General features: G+C 41.1%; 1 protein-coding gene across 9 annotated transcripts in view; it reads left to right on the top strand.

Annotated features, from left to right (window-relative positions):
* The first annotated feature begins 10,284 nt into the window (after positions 1 to 10,284).
* LOC111139306 (WW domain containing adaptor with coiled-coil) overlaps positions 10,285 to 22,642 on the top strand; it is an 84,615-nt gene continuing 72,257 nt past the window's right edge. For 2 of the 9 annotated variants that reach the window (XM_022491555.1, XM_022491559.1), the window contains exons 1-3: positions 10,551 to 10,948; positions 11,355 to 11,391; positions 12,991 to 13,204. In XM_022491555.1, coding sequence (XP_022347263.1) covers positions 10,908 to 10,948; positions 11,355 to 11,391; positions 12,991 to 13,204 — 292 coding nt within the window. In that variant the 5' untranslated portion in view covers positions 10,551 to 10,907. Of the gene's footprint in view, positions 10,353 to 10,550; positions 10,949 to 11,354; positions 11,392 to 12,835; positions 13,205 to 22,642 lie in introns of those variants that run through there. The other 7 variants (XM_022491558.1, XM_022491562.1, XM_022491557.1 and 4 more) reach the window with 6 other exon arrangements.

Genomic DNA, 22,642 nt, shown 5'->3' on the forward strand with positions numbered 1-22,642 from the left:
TTTTGCCATTATTTCTTCAAAAATTCTTACTGTCCCTTTCTTTCTCTCCTCTTCTTTTGGAATACCTATTTTGCATATATACATATGCCTGGTGCTGTCTCACAGGTCTCTTAGGCTCTGTTCATTTTTCTTCATTCTTTTTCCTTTCTGCTCCTCCAGCTGGTAGTCTTAGTTGACCTATGTCTACTGATTCCTTTTCTGACAGAGCACATCTACTGTTGCATCTCTAGTGAATTTTTAGCCTCATTTATTGTACTTTTCAACTCCAGAATTTCTATTTGCTTCCTTTTTATAATTTCAACCTCTTTATCAATATTCTCTACTTGGCGAGACATACTGTTCTGATTTTAATTCTTTGTCCATGGTTTCCTTTAGCTATTCCAGCATATTTAAAAGAGTTGGTGGGGGCACATGGGTGGCTCAGTCATTAAGCATCTGCCTTCGGCTGGGATCCTGGGATCGAGTCCCGCATCAGGCTCCCTGCTCAGCAGGAAGCCTGCTTCTCCCTCTTCCACTCCCCCTGCTTGTGTTCCTGCTCTCGCTCTCTCTTTGTCAAATAAATAAATAAAATCTTTAAAAAATAATAAAAAAAATAAAGGAGTTGGTGGAAAATCTTTGTCCAGTAAGCCCGATGTCTGTGCTTCCTTGGGAGCAGGTTCTATTAATTTTTTTTCCTGTATATGGGCCAAACTGTTTTTTTTTTTTTTTTTTGCTTCCTCATTATTTTGTGTTGAAAACTGGATGTTTTGATTTTTATAATGTGTCAAGGGTAGAAACTAAATTTGCCTCCCTCCCTAAAGTTTGTTGTAGCTGCTTATTGTGGCTGTGGTTGTCTGTTTAAGGATTTTTTAAACTGACTCTGTGAAGTCTGTATCCTTCCTTATGTGTGACCACTGAAATGTCTGTTCTGTTGGCTTAGCGGTCAGCTAGTGATTCAACAGAGATTTCCTTAAATGCCTATAACCAAAAGAAAAAACTTCCAGGAAAAACTTCCAGAAAAAATTTCCAGGTTTTGTCAGAGGGCTCTTTCCAGGTGTTGTTTGGGCATGCCTTTATCATTCAAATGGGCAATTTATAAGTCTGCCTTATCTTTCACTTTCTATCTGAGCAAAGCCTGAATGTTAGTCAGAGGTGAGACTTTAGGAACTTTGAAGTTTTTTTCTGTGCATCTGCCCCACCCTAGATATATAAGTAGCCCTTTTTCAACATTTTATTTTTAAGTAATCTCTACACACAACATGGGGCTTGAACTTAACAACCCTGAGATCAAGAGTCACATGCTCTACCAACTGAGACAGCCAGGTACCCCTAGGTAACCTTTTAGATTCCCAGGAATATGTAGGAGCTTTTCAAAGATTTTACTCTCCAAAGTATCTCACTCCTCAGCTTTTCTTCCCAGGCTTTGTGTTTGCCCCAATTGTCATTCCTTTCTCCAACTGGCAGCAGTTAATAAACTTACCTTTAATATCTCCTGGGTAGTCACTTCTGCCTCAGGAGAGTTCTAAGTTAGGCAAAATAGGGCAAGCCCTTGCACCAGTCCTTCAGGGAGTCACCAGACAAGTCAAAATAAAATCTTACAATTCTTTGAAAACAAGATGCATTCTGCTACCTCTGGCACCAGGAACCTACACCAGAAATGTAGGCTGTTGTCCAAAACTGCCACTGAACTGGGGATGAAGAAATGAGGCTAGGGTAAGTTTCACTAACATAAAGCTCTCCTACTGGGACCCAATCACCTTGTTCTTGATTAAATGTTTGCCTGGTTATTGTAACCTTTCACTAATTTCCAGAGTTCACATGAACTTGATTCTATAATTTTGGCCAAATTATTTGCTGTTTATGTGGAGAGATAGGTCCTTGGAGTTCTAGAGTAGCCATTTTTAGTGATGTCACTCCCCAGGGACTGATTCTTGGAGGACCTCAACATTTGGTAGTGGAGTAGAGGAGGATGAGTCTGCAAAAAGGAATGAGAGGAGCTGCCAGAGGGAGAAAGGAAACAAGGAATGTGCAGTGTTGTAGAAGCCAAGAGAGAAATGTAATGCAAAGAGAGGAGATATCAAAGCCAAATATTCTAAGATTCTAGGAAAAAGACTGTAAAATGTTTGGTGAACACAGGTACATAGAAGTCATTTATGACTTCAAGACTATTTTTCAAGAAATAGTCTTTTTTTCTTTTCTTTTTTTTAAGTGATCTCTACATCCAACACGGGGCTCAAACTTATGACTTCGAGATCAAGAGTTGCATGCTCTACCAACTGAGCAAGCCAGGTGCCCAAGACTATTTTTCAACAGGCTGACACTGGTATTTTGTGCAGGGTAATTCTTAAATGTGAGAGACTGTCCTACAGATTGTAGTATGTTAGGTATCCTTGACTTCTGACCACTAAACACCAGTAGCACCTTTCACCCTTAAGTCATAATCAAAAGTATACAAATCAAAACCAAAAAGTACTGCCCCATATCTCAAAATGTCCCCTGGAGAATTAGCACTATCTCTTGAAGAACCACTACATTAGGAATCTCTATTTTGGTGATATTAAAGGGCAGGTGTCAGATGATTGTAACCTAGAATATTAATAAAGGGGTGAACAATGAAATTAGTGAGATGCCAGAGATAAGGCTTACTGGAAATTTGGCTGAAATGAGGAATGGGACAGGGCAGTGTTTATTCTAACACAGGATTCAGATGTGTTTAAAAACAATGGATATGATCCAGATAAAAAGAAGAGTTTAAGTATACAAAGAAAGGGATACTTGTTAGTGTAAAGTAACTCAAGAGGTGGAAGGAAAGTACATGCGAAGGAAATGGCCTTAGAGAGGAAGCTTAACTCCTGTTTTGAAACAGTGACATTAGGACAATGCAATAGCATCCTAGGTAGTTTCCCTGCTTCCTTCCTTACCATATAGACTATTCTTAACACAGTAGCCAGCAACATTTTTCTGCTTTTAACTCTCCTAAGGCTTCTCATCTCACCCACGATGAAAGCCAAACTTCTTATAATGGTTTATTAAATCCTTCATGATCTGCCCCTTCATCCCCTTCTTCAACCTATTTGATCTCATTTTCTAAAACTCTCCCCCTGCCGTCACATTTCACCCCATAGCTTTCCTTATTATTTTTACACACCAGGCTCCTGCCTCTAGACATTTGTTCTTGCTGTTCCCTTTGCCAGGAGGAGTATGCCTCTCCAAACACCCATACAGCTTGCTCTCTCACTACCTTCAAGTGTTTGCTCAAATGTCATCTGCTCAGTGACTACTCCATTTAAAACAGTACTCCTTAATCATCTCCTTCCTATAACCTTCCATTCTTCTCCAGAGTCCTTACTACTTTCTGAGTCATCATATCACTTACTTTATTCCTGTCTTTCCCCACTAAAATGTAAGCTCAAAGGCCAGGGGCAGCCTGGTTCTCTGGTTTCTTTGTGTGGTTCATTGATGTATCCCTGGCACATGGTGGATACTCAATACATTGTTGAGTCAGTAGGGAGAAGGATGACTAAAGGTAGATTTGCAAATTTGGAAGCAGGAAGAAATTTCCCTTTGGTGGCTTCGGTTTGGGAGGAAAGTGGTGATGTTATCTGCTGAGAGTAGGGGGGAGGTAGTAAATTGAGGGGGACGGATTTGAGGAGAGCAGAAGTTTGAAAACCTTACTGAAGTGGTGAGAGAGTTGAAGAGAGACATAAAAAATTGCCTAGATGTACTGGGAATTCATTTGATTTCGGTGATCATGAGATTTTAGTTGAATCAATCTATTGTATTGTCCAATAGTCTTCAGCAGTGTGCAGTTGCTCAGAGGCACTGAGAAAGTGAAAGATTAGGTTAATTCAGGCTGAAGTTTTGCTAGACACAGGCAAAGGGTTTAGGGTATAGTTCGCAGTCTTGGCTGTACTTTACTATCTATCAGTTGGAAGGACTTTAAAAAGTGGCCAGTTTGTACATCCAGAGCTTATCTCTACTGCCTCTACCTGAGTAAATAAGGAACTGTGGATCTGTTGATTATTTACATTATTATCCCTGCTTAAAAAGATACATCATATACTGATATAGTGCTGGCCTGGAAATTTTTACTCCTCTTTTCTAAATAGTAATTTTTGTGGCAGTTTTCCTGTTTTTCCACATCCTTGAATGAAAGCCTCACATCACAACTCAGAACTCAAATTGGTCTCCTTTTAGTTATATATTAAAATATAAACACCAGGGGCGCCTGGGTGGCTCTGTGGGTTAAGCCTCTGCCTTTGGCTTGGATCATGATCCCATGGTCCTGGAATTGAGCCCCGCACTGGGCTCTCTGCTGGGCGGGGAGCCTTCCACCCCCCCCCTCTCTCCGCCTGCCTCTCTGCCTACTTGTGATCTCTGTCTGTCAAATAAACAAATAAAATCTTTTAAAAATATGTAAACACCATAGAAGGAGAAACCAAGTGAATTTGCTGTGTTGCCGAGACATGAGACACAGGTCAATAATATTGTTTGGAATGAATGAATGACAGTCGCCAGGTGCCAGGTGCTGCACATTTAAGTGATTTCATTTACTTCTGACAAGTAGCCCTATACCCATTCAAGCCAATTTCAGAGATTAGGAAGCATTATCTCTGAAATTTCCGTATTTTGCCCAAAATCACACTGCTAGTCAGTCAATAATGTAGCCAGAGCTCTACTTTATGTCATTTTGATTCCAAAAGCCATGGTTTTAACCACTATACTATCCTGTTTGAGAGGAAGTCAAGGACAGAGGAAACAGAAATGAGATTAGGTAGAGATCCCTGGGTGGCTCACCTGATTAAGCATCTGCCTTTAGCTCCAGTCATGACCCCAGGGTCCTGGGATTGGCTCCCCACATTAGGTTCCTTATTTGGCAGGGAACCTGCTCCTTCCACCTGCAGCTCCCCTGCTTTTATGTGCTCTCTCTCTCTCTCTGATAAATAAATAAAGAAAAGAGTAAGTAAAAATTTCAGAGAACACATTCTTATTTTGTGATCCTTTAGAAATTCTAGCAAAACATCACCTGGCTCCTTTTACAACCAAAAGCTTGAGAACTTCACTTTTTGATTCTCTATGAATAAGATCACATTAAAATCATGGTCACCTACAGCCTACATGGGCTGATAGTTCTCCCCCTCTATTGGTTAGGTGTTAATCTGTTCGTTGAAATATATGGGTCTTCTGCACACTTAAAAACTTGTAATCTCTCAGCAGAGAGGAATGAAAACAATCTAAGATTTGCTATATATGCAAGTTTATGTAAATTTTCAAATGCTATCTAATACAGTATTTTATCTGTATTGGGAAGAGGGCAGCTTTTACCTATTTATGACAGTAGGACTGGACTTAAAAGATGTCATTTCCTCTTAACAATGAACAATATTTTGCTATTTCCTTTGTAATTTTGTAGGCAAATATCCTTTCACTCAACAAATGTTTATCTGATGTCACAGAGATATCATTTTAGTGAGACACAACAAATAAATTAAATATGTATTATATGGCAAATAGTGAAAGAAAAATAGAGCAGGGTGAGAGAAAGATAGTAGTGGGGTACCATTTATATAGAGTTCTCAGAGGAAAGACCTTTCTGAAAAGGTGAGATTTAAGTACAGACCTAAAATAATACACTGTGAACCAAGTAGGACCAAAGGGGAAGATCATTCCAGACAGGATAGTAGCACAAAGCTCCTCAGACATGCTTGTTATATTGGAGAAAAAGGAAAGAGAGTGATGAGGGGGAGAATGAGCAAGTAAAAAAGTCACTGGATATGAAACCAGAGATAATGTGGATGGGGGTAGTTCATTACAGACCATGGTAAGAACTTCGGCTTTTATTCTGAGATAGGATACCACTGGTGGTTTTTTTTTTTTTTAATTTTGTTTATTTATTTGACAGAGAGAGAGAGAGAGAGAGAGAGAGCACAAGTAGGCAGAGTGGCAGGCAGAGGGAGAGGGAGAAGCAGGCTCTCCGCGGAGCAGGGGAGAACCCTGGGATCATCCCAGAACCCTGGGATCATGACCTGAGCCGAAGGCAGCTACTTAACTGACTGAGCCACCCAGGCACCCTACCGTTGGTGGGTCGTAAGACAGAAATAATACTGACTTTTGAGAGATCACTCTGACAGCTGTGTAAGCTAGTAAACCCTGTGAAAGCACGTATAGAAGTTGATGAGTTAGGAAGCCTTTACTACTACCTAGGAATAAGATGGCGACTTGGACCGGAGTGAATGTGATGGAGGTAGTGAACAAAGATCAGATTCTGAGTCTATCTTGAAGATAATACTGGTGGCATTTGCTGATGGAGTGGATGAGGTATGAAAGAATCAAGGACTCCAAAGTCTCTAATCTCAACTGGAAGAATGGAGTTGTCATTTCATGAAACAGGGAAGACTTAATCAGGATTTATTTGGGGGCAGTGGGAATGAAGAGTTTGGTTGTGGGCGTATGAAGTCTGCGATACCTGGACATTCGAGCGGTGCTGTAGAATAGGCAGTTGATTGTGAGCCCAGTGTTTAGGGGAAAGTTACAAGCTGGAGATTCAAACATGAGTTTCCTTTAGCCAGAGACATGGATAAGATTGCCTAGTGAGGGAGAGAGAGAGAGAGAAGCAGTCTGATCCTGATTTGAATCTTGGGGCACTCTAGCTAGCATTTTGAGGCTAGAAAATTAGGAGGAACCGGCAAGAGGGCTAAGCAACAATCATTTAGGAGGGAAGAGAAGAGAGAGAATAGAATCCTGGCAGGCCAGATAAAGAGCTTCAGGAAGAGCATAATTCATCAGCTATGTCAAATGCTGCTGACAGGTTAAAGGATATGAAGATGAAGAAATAAAAATTGGATTTGAGCACATGGAGGTTGATATCAACATGCTGCTGATATTGAACGGTTTAACAGTGGAATATGGAGGCCAAGTCTGACTTGTGGATTTAAGAGACAGTAGCAGAAGTGGAGAAGTTTGTACGGAAGAGCAAATCAAAGCAGGGAAGGGGGAAGTATTTGGAAGGTGATACAGGTCAAGGTTTCTTTGTTTTTGTTTTTTAAATGATGGTAGCTATTAAGACAGGTTTATAAGTGACAGAAGTGATCCAGTTGAGAGGAAAAATATTTGTAAGGAAATCATACAATTCCAAGAGTAAAATGGAACTCAAGGAAAAGGTGGCAACTTTGATTATAGGAATTTTGACAGTTTATCCATAGTTAGGAATGTAGCACCGTATTCAGATATAGGAAGGTTGGTAAGGTGCAACGGTGAGAAGGGAGCTGTTATTGATTTTTTTTTTTTCCTATTTCCCTAGAGAGATAAGAAGCAAGATAATGCCTTACTCAGAAAGGGGAGTGGGAGGTTTTCTTAGTTTAAAAGATGTTAAATAGCCATTTAAGAGAGCTGGGTAAATGGATTATGGAAATTAGCCTGGGTGGGGGGGTGTGTGAGAAACACAAGGTGTCCTTCCACAGTTAGGAGGGCTGTTTTTCTCCAGCCAAGTTCCACTGCCAGCACACAGTGAATTAACCAGGATTGTGGTTTAGACAGGTAAAATGGAGGAAAAAAGAAGGGAAGGATGAAGGTATTTGTAAAGAATTTATAACAATGGATAATGGAATCTAAAATAGGCCATGAGTTTTTAAAAAAATGGGCATAACATTTGGATAGGTCCTTTAGTACGTAGTTGATTCTTATTTGAGGTAGTTCTGTTAAGTCACTGTGAATACTGATCTGCAACTAGGGAAAACAGGGTTAGGTTCCTGAAAGACTTAGGTGACATTTCCATCCATGTGTTTTTACTTAGATGGCTTATTTTATATATATTGTTGATTCCTTAAAACTGAACTCATCATGGCCAAGGGCACTAATGATAAGCCTGGAAGTTCATCTAGAACATGTGTTTTCTCCACCAGGCATACTGCATCCTGTGTTTCGGATTGATTACTAGACAGCACTTCAGCACCATGCTTGGAGAGCCATTTAAAAAAGCAAAACCACCGATAAGCATGAAAAGTGCAAAAACCCTGAAAGTATATATATTGTGAAAAGTACATTTATTTACAGTAGGAGAGCAGAATTAACCAGCGTTGTCTTGTTAAACTCAGCTGGGAATGCTAAATTTTTCGCCACTCTGTGCATATCCATGACTGCTATGCCTACTGGTGATTACAAATTTTAATGAGTAGGCAAATTTGCAAATATAGGATCTACAAACAATGAAGACTATATTGCCTCCTACAGTTTCCTCATTTGCTGCTTTTGATCAAATGTAAAATATCAGGGGCACCTGGCTGGCTCAGTCGGTTGAACCTCTCTTTGCCTTGGGCTTTGGTAGTGATCCCAAGGTCTTGGGATCAATCCCCCACATCTGGCTCCCTGTTCTGGGGGAGGGGGGTGGGCAGTGGCTGCTTCTCCCTCTGCCTGCTGCTCCGCCTGCTTGTCTCTCTCTGTGTCAAATAAAAAAAAAAATCTTAAAAAAACTTTAGAGAAAAACAAATGGTATATATCAAAATTTCAGCACACCATTATCATCAAGAAATTAGTAATAAATTTTGCTGCCAGTTTTCAAGAAGTTTCTGTATAAAATGTATGTACTACCTTGTGTACTCTGCAAAGCTGCTATCTTCTGTCTTCTATGTGTTACAAAAGTGTTAGAAATTGCACCCTAAGGGGTGGCTGGATGGTTCAGCCCCTTAGAGTTCAACTCTTGGTTTCAGCTCAGTGATCTCAGGGTCACGGTATCCAGCCCTGGGTGGGGCTCCCATCAGCAGGAATATGCTTGAGATTCTTTCCTCCTCCATCTTCCTTCCTCTCTGCTCCTTCCTCCCCTCCCCCACGCTCTCTCCAAAAGAAATAAAATCTTAAATAAAAAAGAAATTGCACATAACTCTATGTTTTTAATTTTTTCCCCATTTCAGTCATTGGCAGTCTTTTTAATTACTGATAGCCCATGGGGGCATTAAGTAGGCTTTTACTGGTTCTCGAAAACAGCAGTCAATTATCCTAACATCTGGCAGGTGGATGTGACAAACCACGCTACTTAAACATTTGTGTCAATTGTGATTTCAGGGCCTCTTCCCCACATCATACTTTCTCTTCATTAGGCCCAGCAGTAACGTAACTTGTGGGATACCAAGTCAGTCGGTTATTTTTTGATACTGGTTTTTGGTGGGATCTTATCTCTTCTGGCTTGTTTCCTCTTTTACCTTTTTCTTCTATGCAAATATATATTTACTTTATTACAATCTTTTCGTTAAATTAGTGCTGCCTTATAAGGAATTTAGAGCAGGGGGGGAAACCCCACCCGAGTATCAACCATCACCCTTCCAGTAAAGCTTAATTTGGGGCGATATACTTGACTTTCCCCCTTCCCAATATGCCAATGTCGGTATTGTGCCTGCCGCAGTCTATAAAATCCAGTTCGTCTCAGCTTCATGTAGCACAACCGGTGCCTTTATTCACACGCAGAACCTCCGACGGAATGAGCGCTCTTTCACCAAAGGACTTCAGCAAGTTGGAGGGACTAAAAGAGAAAAATGGGAAATAAAGGAGAGGGTGGGGAGGACACAGCGGGGGGGTGGGGGCGGGGGCGGGCGGAAAACAGGAAACAAGGATGAGGCGGTTCACCACCTTCCCCCAGTAACCCATTCCCGCTCGCGGTCAGCCTCGGTTTCCATTCACCGCCCGGAGCGGCGCTCCCAACTCAAGCCGCGCACGGCCTTCCCGCATTCGGTACGCCACCCCTTATCTGCTGCGTCTTTCCTCGCTCGGCAAGCTCGCCCTCCCGCACGCTTCTGGGGGTAAGACTTACTTCTAACGGGCGAGCTCCAGGCGGCCCCGGCCCCCCGAAGGCCGGCCGCGCACTCGGCGGCCGGTCTGAGGCAAGTGCCCAGGCCCGGGCTCCGGCTCCCGGGAGCGGGCCGCACGGAGCAGCGGCGCGCTCCCCACCTCTCCGACCGCAGCTGCCGTCGCTGCCGGCCGAGGAAGCGCCTTGGTAACCGCCCGCCAGCCGCCTAACCCGGGGTTTCCGACCACCCCACCGGAGCCCCGAGGGGCGGGGGCGGGCGGCCGGAGAGCTCACCCAAGGGCACCCTCCCACCCCCGCGCCTCCGGGCGCACGCGCAGCAGCCGCAGCCTCCTTTATTTAGTCCGTGATGGCTCCTCTCGCGCCCCACCGTCCTCCTCCCGAAGGCGGCTCCCACCCCGCGCACCCCGGAGCCTCCGGGACCAGCCTCGAGCAGGTCCCCGAACGGGACTATCCCTAAACTGGAACGGCAGCGGCCGGACTTGGGCGTGAGGAAAAGAAGCGACAACCGGAAAGAGCTGACGGGTCGCGAGGAGGCGAGCCAGGCCTCAGAGGAAGAGGAAGGCCGGGCCGAGCCGAGGTTTGCCGAAGGCGGCGTTCCGGAGCCGCGCGGGGCGGGGAGGAAGGCAGAGGGTGGGAGAGGAGGGGCGCGGCGGAAACTGCCGAGGCTTTCCGAAGGCCGCGGCGTCCGAGTTGCCCGGATGTAGTTGGTGGAGCGGCAGCGGCGGCACCAGCGGCGGCGGCGGCGGCGGCAGGAGGCGGCGGCGAAGGACCAGGCAGCGGCGGCGACGGGGGGAGGAGGGGAGGAGACGGAGGAGCAGGAGGAAGAGAAGGCGGAGGAGGCAGTAGCTCTCCGCGGGGCAGAGCCGGACGCGTCTTCTTGCCCCCCTCCCCCCGTTCGCCGCTGCCGCCGTGTAGTTGGCGCGGCTGCCTGGGCTGAGAGTGAACGTGGTGTCGGCGGAGGGAGATGGCCCGGGAACGCCGGCGCCAGTAACGGGGAGGTGCTGAGAGTCGCCGAGGGCGCGTCGGGCCCTGGTGCCGGTGCTGCCGCCCGCCCGCCGCCTGCGCGCCCGCCCGCCCGCCTCTCGCGGCCGCTCTCCCCCTCCCCCGACACATACTCACAGGCCGGGCATTGATGGTAATGTATGCGAGGAAACAGCAGAGACTCAGTGATGGGTAAATTGTCTTTTCGTTTCGGGCCGGGCCGCAGCGCGGGCGGGGGGCGGTGGCGGCGGCGGCGGCGGCGCGGAGGGGGGGGGGCTGTTCCTCCTTATCTGGTGCTGGCTGAGCCGCCATTTTTGTTGTTAACCCTGATCCGGATCGGGCTGGGAGGAGGAGCAGCCGCGCGAGCAGGCGAGGACGGAGTGAGTGTGGAGGCAGCGGAGGGCCGGGTTCTCGGCGTTTCGCCCTCGTTCCCGTCTTTCAGCCGGCTGTGTGTGTGCGGTGTGTGTGGGGGGGCTCATTGCCGGTACGTTTGGTAGGTCTCCCGCGGGGAGGGGCGCTGGGGGGGAACCCGTTTTCTTCCTACCCTCCACCCCCCACCGAGGTGTCTCATATCGCGTTCTCTCTTCCTGTTTTTCAGCTGTCACGACCGGAGGGGGGACTCGCAGCCTTACCAGGTACCAGCCGAGGCCGGGGTGGAGGGGTGGAGGAGTGGAGGGGTGGGTGGGGGGACGGAGGGGGAAGGGAGGAACTGCTACTCGAGCGCAGGCTTCAGAAGTCGCTACAGGCCCTTCGGTGCAACAAATCTGGAACTAGCACCGCGGGTCCCCTTAAAATTTTGTGTTTGGTTCTGTTAGCGCTCTCCAGCAACGTTTAGTGACATATTTTGACAGGTGACTGGAGGAAGTTCAGGGTTTTTTGTTTTCTGTGTTTTCTTTTTTTTTTTTTTTTTTAAGAAAAAAACAAAAATCTAGCCAGGAAGGACCTAATTCGATTATTTCGGTGTGAAGGAATCGAAGGGATGAGATGATAGGTGACTTCTGAGCCATATTTATTGTATTTGGGAACTAAAAGTTAACGTAACGATACTTAAGTTAGGTGGAAGGCTTGAGAAGAAATAACTAAGTGATTTTCAACTCTTAAATGTGTCTCCTAAACTATTCCTTCCCCATTTTAATTGTTTTTGGTGCACATAGTTCAGTTACTAGTGAAAGAGCTTTTCTCTTTGTGAGAATTGAGATCTTTGAATACTTGGATAATTCATTCCATGGTCAGAAGTCTTTTTATGGATAATCCATTCTAGCATAGATGGTTCTAGGTAGGTAGGTTCTTTTTTGTTACTGCGGTTTCTGCATGTAAAGTTTTTAAAAATTGCGATAAAAGTGGGCCTTGTTCTGAGGTGAAAATCTCATAAATGGCTGGTAACTATCAGATGACACCAGAAATAAAACTTTCCACTTTCTACAGCTAATCATTTAAAGGAATTTCTAAGCTGATAGTTATGTTATCGGTTAGCATGAGTTCTTAAAGCTCAAGTTAAAAATCCTAGGTCCCTTGATGTGTAAAACATTGTTCATTATCTTTGCATAGTCAAAAGATTAAACCCTGTTGAATCTGCTTCTCTGAAACCTACTAATTAACACTGGTTTATTATGGTTGTCTTAAATGTGTATTAGAATGAAACTAAACCACTGTGAGGAAGTTCCATTAAATTATGTTAGAAATATCCGCCAACATTTTTATACCTCGAAATTATTTTCAATACCTGTGCAAGAGTAGGTAAGTTAGATGTGAAATGGGTTTTTTTGGATCAAAAATTGGTGAAACTGATGGTTCCTTTTTTTTTTTTTAATAGGTTTGTAGAAACTTGCTTATTCTTAATGTATACTTGTATCTGTGTGTATCAGTTGTAGAACACAAGGTTACATTAGTACTCAAGATGAAACTAGTACACTAGTTTCTACTTTGGATTAAACTTTGTTATTCCCAGAAAAATTTATTAAGGAATTAATGTACCAAGGTGTTTGATTTTTTTTTTTTTTTTTTGTAGTTAAAAAAATAACTTAATGAAAAAAAAATTTTTTTTTTAACCTGATTCGTTCAAGAAGCCTTAGACTAAGTCTTAGGTACTTAGGTGTCTGAATAACTTAAAGGCAGAATTAGAAGTAGAAATTTTAATTTTATTGATAGAAGTTCATAAACTGGAGTTAATATGCCAACTTTTATGATAAAATCATCTAGGAAGTTTAAAGTTTCATTTTTTTCTCTTTTTTTGGGGGGGTGATGTTTTACAGGCACTTAAGTATTCATCGAAGAGTCACCCCAGTAGCGGTGATCACAGACATGAAAAAATGCGAGACGCCGCAGATCCTTCACCACCAAATAAAATGTTGCGGAGATCTGATAGTCCTGAAAACAAATATAGTGACAGCACAGGTCACAGTAAGGCCAAAAATGTGCATATTCACAGAGTTAGAGAGAGGGATGGTGGTGAGTAGCTTTTTTGATGAAACTTCCACATATACTTAATAGCTCTCTGTAAAACAGGTTGCAGGGATATTTCCCTGTATGGTTGTGTCATCAAAATATTTTATGTCTGTCAGTTTACTTAATAAACAAGTCACTCTAGAAATAAGGTATGGAGTTGAGCATCTTAAAATGGATACCAATGGCTTATAAGAGACTGTGTTTATGAATATAACTTATCAAATGCTTTGTTAACGATGAGAGAAATACAGGACATTTTTCCAAGAAAAGAACTTTATCACCTTTTCAAGTAAAGTCTTCAATTTATTTGACTCAGTTTGAGATTCTTAGGTTGTTTAAATTTATTTTTATAAGGAGTTCAAATGTGATTCCTACTGATAAGTTATGAATTTAAAAGCTTAGTATGGTTTTTGAGATCGTTTACAAGCTAAAAAAATGAGCTGTGATCAGAAAATTCTTTTGGGTTTTTGTTGTTAGCGTTTAAAATGTTGTTTTCCGTATTCTCCAGGATTTTATTAGTGTAATTTTTATACTGTGTTCAGACAGACATTCAACTTTTTAAAAGTTAGTCTCCTTTCTTTTGTATAGTGCTGTTACTCAGTTATTACCCTGCCTCAAGCTCTTTGTGCTAGGAGGCTAAGAAATAGTAAATACATTCTGTAACTATTTTCAGATTTAATTTGCCCAGAATTTACCAAAAAATCCGATTTTGAGTCTAAAGCATGTATTGAGGCACAAGCTATTTTCACTGTGGTAAATAAAACATTGTTTTTTTTCCCCCACTATAAGATCTTCTATTGCTTGTGTTTGAGATACATATATACAACAGTGATTGTGCTTTTGGAAGCTTCTAAGGAAACTCAAATGAGTGCCATGTGGCTTTCTGTCCATGAGCTTCTCCATTCTTCGTTCACTTTTTAAAAACAGCCTGCATCTTCTGGTCCTCTTTTTCTGCCTCTTAGGATGGAGATCATTTTTATTCCGTGAAATCAGATAATCAGAAACATAGGTCTCCTCTGTCTATAGTTACTGGGTTGAGGAAATTAATAATGGTCAGAAGATAGCATTGAAATGAAAGAATTTTGGCGCTGTATGGAAGGGAGGATACAGTTCTGTTGAATGTAGCTATAACTTTGTGCTACTTATGCAGATAAATTATATTTTGTATATAACCAGTAGGAGATGGGTTTGGTTATTGAAGTGTTAGAAGTTCTGTGATGGTAAAATTACTTAAGCTATTAATATTTTTAATTTTGTGGGTAAATTTTCTAGTGTTAGATACGGTTCGAGATGACACTATTTTCGGTTATTCTATAGTGAATTTCATTTTAAATGTTAGCTCTTGGAAGGCACGTGCTGTTTGCATTGTACTCTGCTTTATTTTTAAAATTTTGGTAATTGTGGCAGAATAGGATGCGGTACTTCATCTCCTTACAGATAAGTATCTTGGGTTTTCTTCTAGTGATTGTGATCTTGTTCCTATATATATCCTCTGTGTCCAGATCTGGGAAGAAGTCAGCTTAGGCACTCTGGGAAAGTTCTGTAAATGCTTTCTTCGAGCATTCACAGTTAACCATACCTGATAATTCCTTTACAGATGAAATAACCCCAAGACTATTCTGTTGCTTATTCATTCAACAAACACAGGGCAACAATTTTGTGGTATTCGTGAAAGGAAAGATAAAATGTCATCCTGGCCTTGAAAAACTAGTTTGAAGGGCTTTGACTCTTGGCCAGCTAGTGGTGGTTTTAGCTGCTAACTTTTTCTGTACTTTTTTTTTTTTCTTTCCAATTTTGATTTTAATTTTGCTTCCTATATGAGCTCTGTATACTTCTAGGCTTTTAGTTTTCTTTCTGTTTGCATCTGGTTGCTGATGGTTTATTTGTAAGAGACTTCTAATTTTTCTGATACAGTCATTTGCTAAGTTAGGCCCCACTTTCTGATTTGTTTTTTTAGCTGTTTATCTGCCTCCCTCTGGAACCTTTTAACTAGTAAAATAGCTCCATTTCTAGCTACCATTTCTGGTATGCCTGACTGCTATATTCCTTAATTACGATGTATGAGTAGTAATAAATATGAAATAGAGATCTCCATCCCGAAGTTTGGAGTGTCTGTTAGTTCTTTTAAAGATGTGAAGTGCTCATTCTTTTCTCATTTAATACTTCTTTAATCCTTATTCACTGGCTCCCATATTTTAGCGCTGATACGTGTTTGAAACTTAATTTTTTAAAGTGTGTAAGTATGATTTTTTTTTACAGGCATTTGTATTCTTTTAGATTTTTATTTTTATTTTTATTTTATTTTTTTTTTAAAGATTTTATTTATTTATTTGTCAGAGAGAGGGAGAGAGAGTGAGCACAGGCAGATAGAATGGCAGGCAGAGGCAGAGGGAGAAGCAGGCTCCCTGATGAGCAAGGAGCCCGATGTGGGACTCGATCCCAGGACGCTGGGATCATGACCTGAGCTGAAGGCAGCTGCTTAACCAACTGAGCCACCCAGGCGTCCCTCTTTTAGATTTTTAAATAAACTGTGATACATATGAGTATTCATATATGTAAAGTCAGAACCATTTCCTGAAGTTCAGCGCAGTGAGTTGGATTATCAGTGCACCTGTGTGGATTATCAGTGCACCTGTGTAAGTAACTTAATTTAAAAACAGGTTATGGGACACCTAGTTAGCTCTGTCAATTTGACTCTTGATTTCAGCTCAGGTCACGTCTCAGGGTTGTGAAAGCCGGCCCCATGTTGGGCTACACGCTGGGTGTGGAGCCTGCTTAAGATTCACTCCCTTTCTCCCTCCTTCCCCCTCTTCCTCTTTAAAAAAAAACAAAAACAAAACTCGGGGTGCCTGGGCTGCTCAGTTGGTTAAGTGACTGCCTTTGGCTCAGGTCATGAGCCTAAAGTCCTGGGATTGAGTCCCACATCAGGCTCCCTGCTCAGTGGGGAGTCTGCCTCTCCCTCTTCTCCCCTCTTTCATGCTCTCTCTCTCTCTCTAATAAATAAAATCTTCAAAAAAAAAACCCCAAACCTGTAGAGGCCCCCTTGGGTGGCTTAGTGGGTTAAGCCTCTACCTTCCATTCAGGTCATGATCTTAGGGTTCCAGGATCAAGCCCTGCATTGCACATTGGTCGGGGAGCCTGCTTCCCTCCTTTCTCTGCCTGCCTGCTTGTGATCTCTGTCAAATAAATCTTTGGAAAAAAACAAAAAACAAAACTGTAAGAACAGGTTACTATATTGTTTATTGATCTAATATCAAATACATTATTTTCATTTTAGGGTTTAATTTTTTTTTACTTTTTTTTTTTTTTTTAAAGATTTTATTTATTTGACAGATCACAAGTAGGCAGAGAGGCCAGTAGAGAGAGGGGGAAGCAGACTTCCTGCTGAGCAGAGAGCCCAGTGCAGGGCTTGATCCCAGGACCCTGGAATCATGACCTGAGCCGAAGGTAGAGGCTTTAACCCACTGAGCCACCCAGGCATCCCCATTTTAGGGTATAAAAAAAAAAGACCTTAAGACTTTAGTAAAAATTTACTAACTTAAGAGCCTATGTGATTTGTAACTTGGATTTTTTTTTTTTTTTTTTTTTTGGTAACTTGCATTTTACAAAGCTGATTAAACAAATGTGGGACTCAAAATCAAGGTTGGGCTTTACTGGCATCTGTCTACATCACAATGTATTTTTTACATTGATGACTGGATTTCTTTTATGGAACATTGGATTTCCTTGGAAAGTTTGGAAGTGATGTATAAAAGGACTTCAAGTAATTTGCTAGGAAAAGTAAAAGCAAGGAGGTTTGTCAGTTGTAGAACTCTTTAGTTTAAAAAAAGACTTACTATAGGGGAACGTGGGTGGCTCAGTCGTTAAGCAACCGCCTTCTGCTTGGGTTAGGACCCAGGGTCCTGGGATCAAGCCCTGCATTGGACTCTTTTCAGGGCTGGCTTGAGAGGAGCATCTCTGGCTCCTTGCTCAGCGGGAAGCCTGCCTCTCCCTCTCCCCTCACCCTGCTTGTGTTCCTTCTCTTGCTGTGTCTGTCTCTGTCAAATAAAATCTTAAGAAAAAAAGACTGTAGCATAGTATGTACAATTTAGAGAATTAGATTTTGTCCTTTTCAGATTTATTAAAGAGAACATAGGTTCTTATAATTTAAGGGAAGTTACATGAGTATAAATTACTTAAATGATTCTTTAACTTAGTGAATCAAGTTATTCTTATGTATTCGGGAGTTATTTGCAGAACAGTTTTTTAAAAAAAAAAAAAAAACCAAAAAGTAAGAATCTCAGGTACAATCATTAGATCTGTTTTTATAGCTTAAACACGTTTTTAAAAGTGCAGCTGACATCCAAACCGCAGAAGTATGAGCATACAGTACATGTTGAATTTGTACTTTCGTGGAATTTTAAAAACACTTTCTCTTTAGTTATTGAAGTATGTTTTTCTTGAGGACTTGTTTTAAATGATGATTTTACCCAAATAACTTTAAGAATGATGATGGTACAGGTGAGTTTAGGAGTGAAGGTATCTTTACAAGGATTCTGGAAAGCTGTTCCACAAAACTTAAACCTCTTGGGGGTTGTCCCATTTTTCACATCCCTTTCAGAATTATTTGTAAGAAACTTATTGTAAGATACATTTGGAATACTTGTTAGAAATCTCTTTTTGGGGGGGAGATAGCTTAACTCAATTGACTGATTGAAAAATATTCTTCATTGGTTTCCTGAGCATTTAGATACCGAGTACAAAGTAAAACTGCTTTTAGTGGTTTTAGTAACCATTGTTTCTACAGACTTGAAAAAATACTAGTGTGCATAGTAAAAGTTTTTATCTCGTTTTGTCATTTAGCCATATTTGGAGATATTTGGAAATGTATTTTCATCTAATTTTCCAAACAAAAGATACTTTATAACATTTGAAGAAATCGTTCTGTAGGGACTATTTGGGGATAATTGGTGCTTTTATAGTTTTTAAAATATAATTTAGGAATGTTTGAATCTCTTCACTTTGGGTGATAGGCTGATACTTGAGTAATATGTACAGCTTATGGTTCTTCAGGCAACTTTATGCTTTGAATAAAATGTATTATGTTTTGCATTTGTAATGCTAGAAAGTCTTATAAAAATTAACAGTCTCATTTGATCCTCCTGTTGCTCTTGGAAGGTAGAACAGATAAACCATCCGTTTTACAAATGAGAGAAAATTTACTTGTGTAAAATTGAACAAATAGTGGCAGATCTGACTCTAGAAATTGGTCTTCTCTGGTAAGTTGTTTACAGTGACAGGAGACATTTAGGCATATTGATAGCTTATTTGGTGGGTTTTTACTGTAGCACAAATTAAAGTCATATCCTCTTGTATCTTGATGCTTTCACCCAACTTCCTTGGTGGTTGTGTCTAACTTAGTCCTTATCAAAGCCATGGCATTGACATTGGCACTATACGTGTGTGTAGTTCTAGACCAGGATAGCACATCAGTGTTTAACTTTTTAAAAGAGTTTGAACATGGAAAGTGTGCCAGTATTTTCGTTTGGAAGCAGCCATTTTTCTCAGGCCTTCATATTCAGACATTTGTACTCAGAGCAACTTGGGAGATTTCATACAGAAGCTAAAAGTTTGCTAAAAGCTTGGATTTCAGTCCAGTGAAATAGGAGATACTACCCATTTTTATTGACCGATGCTTTATAATAAGATAATAGGCAGATATGTTTGCCTTGGATCTCTATAGTTCACTTAAAGACCACAGGAAATAACTATTCCATTTCAAGAGAAACAGAATAAGCTTGGCAGGTTAGCGGTCCTAATATTTCAGTTCTTGCTGTTTTTGTTTTAAGAAAATACATACATACACCCTAGACATATGTGCATGTATTTGAACACATCCATCATTTGTCTTAATCATCACTTTTTAACATTTTTGTTGTTTTTAAAGAGATGTTTATATATTGTTACTGATACAGTGGTATTTCTTCTTTTTTTTTTTTTTTTTAAGATTTTTATTTATTTGACGGATCACAAGTAGGCAGAGAGGTGCGCAGAGAGAGAAGGGAAGCAGGCTCCCCGCTGAGCAGAGAGCCCGATGCAGGGCTTGATCCCAGGATCCTGAGATCACGACCTGAGTGGAAGGCAGAGGCTTACCTACTGAGCCACCCAGGCACCCCTCACCTTGATCTTTTAAGGCAGTCTTAATTGAACTGTTTTTTAGTTGTGCAAGATATATTTAAAATATTTGGTATACCATACTTGGCCCGTAATTCACAGAAAACGAGATTATTTCAATGTTAAGTGTTTGCTTATTGTCTTCTGTTGTGCAGAATGGTTGTGTATGTAGTTTATCATTTTGTTATGATGCTGGAAAGAGTGAAGGTAGCAATGAATGGGGGCATCTTTACAGGGATTCTGTATGTAGGACCACATCTGTAACTGTTCTGCTTCTGGGACTCTGTACTAAGTATTGGAGATACTATTTGTTAATCATTTCAAAACCAGTTATGTAGGTCTTGCAAATGTCTCAGAAGAGTCTCTTTTCTACTTCTTTATGTGATGCCTCATAATTTTGAAAACGCTTTTATACTGTTTTTCATCTGATCCCAGAACAACCCTTTGAAGATTTTTCCTGTTTAAATGGGAGTACTTCGGACTGTTAGTTGAAGGTAGAGCTCTAGGGTGTTATATATAGCTAAGAGCCTAGCTTTCCAGTTTTAACAATTAATAGTAGCATAAATACTTCACTTGGATTGTAGTTCAAACCACTTCTCAGTACTTCAAATACAACCATTCAAATACAGCGATTATACTCCCAGCTACCACATTCTCTTACCAGGACTCTGTAGAAGCCTTTGAATGGTGTTCTTTTTTGCATCACAGAGTTACTTCCCCCACGCAGTCCAGAGTGGTCCAGTTAAAATGCCAGTCAGCTCACATCACTCTTTTTCTGAAAACCGTCCAGTGACTCCCTGTTGTTAGGAAGGCATATAAAAGACCCTGTGTAATGTGGTGTCTGGGTGTTTCTTCAGCTTCCTCACCTACCACTCTTGTCCTTGTTTGTGCTGCCCTGTCCATTCTGGCCTTAGAGAAAGAAGTTTGTTTTTGTCTCAAGATTACTGCATTTTATGCTCTCTAGAACATTCATCTTTTTGTGCATCCTTCTGGTGCGCTCTTAACTTCAGTGTCGTGTGTAAATGTTACCATCTCCCAGGGGCCTTCCCTGTCCTTCCCGATCACTCTGAAATAGCCATTGCCATCACTTCCCGTCCTTTTCACTGAGTATTCTGCCTTGTACTTCATGTGCCCTGATGTTACTTAACTGTCATTTTGCTATAACATGACGTGTGTTCTTGAAAGTCCTCATGCTATACAAAATCCCACCACAGGGTTTTTGGGGAAAATGTAGTTAGGGGCACATGAACGAGACAGGAATCCAACGAAAATCCTAGCATGACATATTAAACGATTAAGGAGTACAGTAACAGTTTAGTAAACTTAGTACTTTATGTTCATAAAGACCTGAAATGAGCTTGTGGGAGGTGGGCATCTTCTGAAAGGGCTGCAGCTTGTGAGTTACTCTGAATTGATGAAGGGAGGGGTATCTGAACCCTCTGAAAGTTGTTACACTAACTGTGGATGGGTATGATTCATAACTCATAGGATGAATTGAGGTAGCTGGCAGATGTCTGGGGTGTGTGCTTTGTAAATTCCTATGTAGCTTGGTTCGTCTGAGTATAGCTAGTGTTTTTCACAGGTGAAACTGCTGATAAGTGGGAAATTTGTGTTATGCTCAAATAATTTCTTGATTTATCAGTAGTACTGGAACAAATGTGCATTTTTCAAATACAAGTGTTAATAGCAGAACTGATTATATTTCAGCTTTTCTTTGCTTGTCTTCTATGGAATATACTCTACCAGAAAGAACAGGGAGTGAATTTGTTTTGTTAACTTGTATTACTCTTGCATAGAAGAGTGCCTGACACCTTGTAGCATTTCAGTAAATGGGTGGCTAGAATAATACTGGAATTGTTACTATGATTTAAGGGAAATGAAATTGTAGTTTTCTGGAACAGTACTTCTGAAACTTGAATGTGTAGAATATTCTCATCTGGGGATCTTGGCTAGAATGCATATTCTGGTTAATGTGAGCCACCAATGCAAATTACATGTGTGGTTTTCTAGTAGTTCCGTTGAAGTAAAAGTAAAGCGAAATTAATTTTAGTGTGTTTTCTAACCTAGTATGTCCAGAATATCATTTCAATGTGTACTTGATATTTTTAAATCTATTAATAAGATTCTTTGCCCCCCCGCCCCCCGTGAAGTCTTTGAAATCCAGTATTTTACACTTTTTAGCACCTTTCAGTTTGGACTAGCCATGTTTCATGTGCCATATGTAGTTAGTGGCTATTGATTGGACAGCAGAGTTCTGGAAGATATGACGACTCTGTTGGTCTGTCTAGCTTCACACATACCCCTCTATTTCCCTAAAATTTTTCCTATGCCTGATTTTTGAAATAGCATGTAAATGCAAGGTATGGTTAGAGTTAATGAATCCTTGAACTATACAGTGCTCTTGTACTAAAATTTTTCTCTGGTAGGACACCTATATCACAGAAAAATTAGAGAAAGGGGGAATTTAAAACTGTCTTAAATCCTGTCATTTGAAGGTAAAGTATTTTCATAAGACATTTATTGTTCTGAAATATCAGAAAGATGTTATAAATAGCTTCTCCAGAATTTTTATTAAAATGGTTTCATATGCTGTTATGCCTTTTTCTTGGGGTTTTAATTTAATATTTGTGTAGTGGGTTCAGTGGACCCTTGGTATGGACAGTATCAAAGGACTGAATAGGAATATTTTCTAGTTGGTTCTTAGATACTGATACTTCTTTCTATTCTTAACTAATGTATTGAAGTCTTCTCTGAGCTAGATTGATGTTTAAATCTAATCTCTGATACTTGTAGCTAGGTACACTACAAAATCTGAGTTTCTGTGTCCACTCCCTTAGGATTGTTGTGGAAATTATGCATCTAAAATGCTTTGAAAGCACATAGCTAAGTGCCTGGACTGTGACACCCTAAATGATTAGGTTTACTCTTTTTCCTGTGACTAAGTTAGTGTCAGGTCAGCCACTGTAGGTCTCAAACTATTCTTTAGAGTTAGGAAGGAAAACACTGGGTATTTCGGTTGCCAAACTGAAGAGCCTGGCAAGTGAGAGCTACATGAAGGGGGCTCCAGGGCAATTCTGACTTGGTGCCTGCTCATGCCCAGGATCCCACAGTTCAGAGATTTTTAGAATACATGTAAGGATAATTTCCTCCAGATTTGGCTGCTTTGTTGGAATCACCTGAGAAGCTTTTAAAGTGACAGGTACCTTGACTCCCTCTGAATTACCATGAGTCAGAGCAGTAGGGGATGTAGCCTAGAAAACTGAATTTTTGAATAAACACAGATTTATT

Source organism: Enhydra lutris, unplaced genomic scaffold (assembly GCF_002288905.1).
Source record: "Enhydra lutris kenyoni isolate GAN:26980312 unplaced genomic scaffold, ASM228890v2 scaffoldscaffold99, whole genome shotgun sequence".
Classification (NCBI taxonomy): Eukaryota; Metazoa; Chordata; class Mammalia; order Carnivora; family Mustelidae; genus Enhydra; species Enhydra lutris.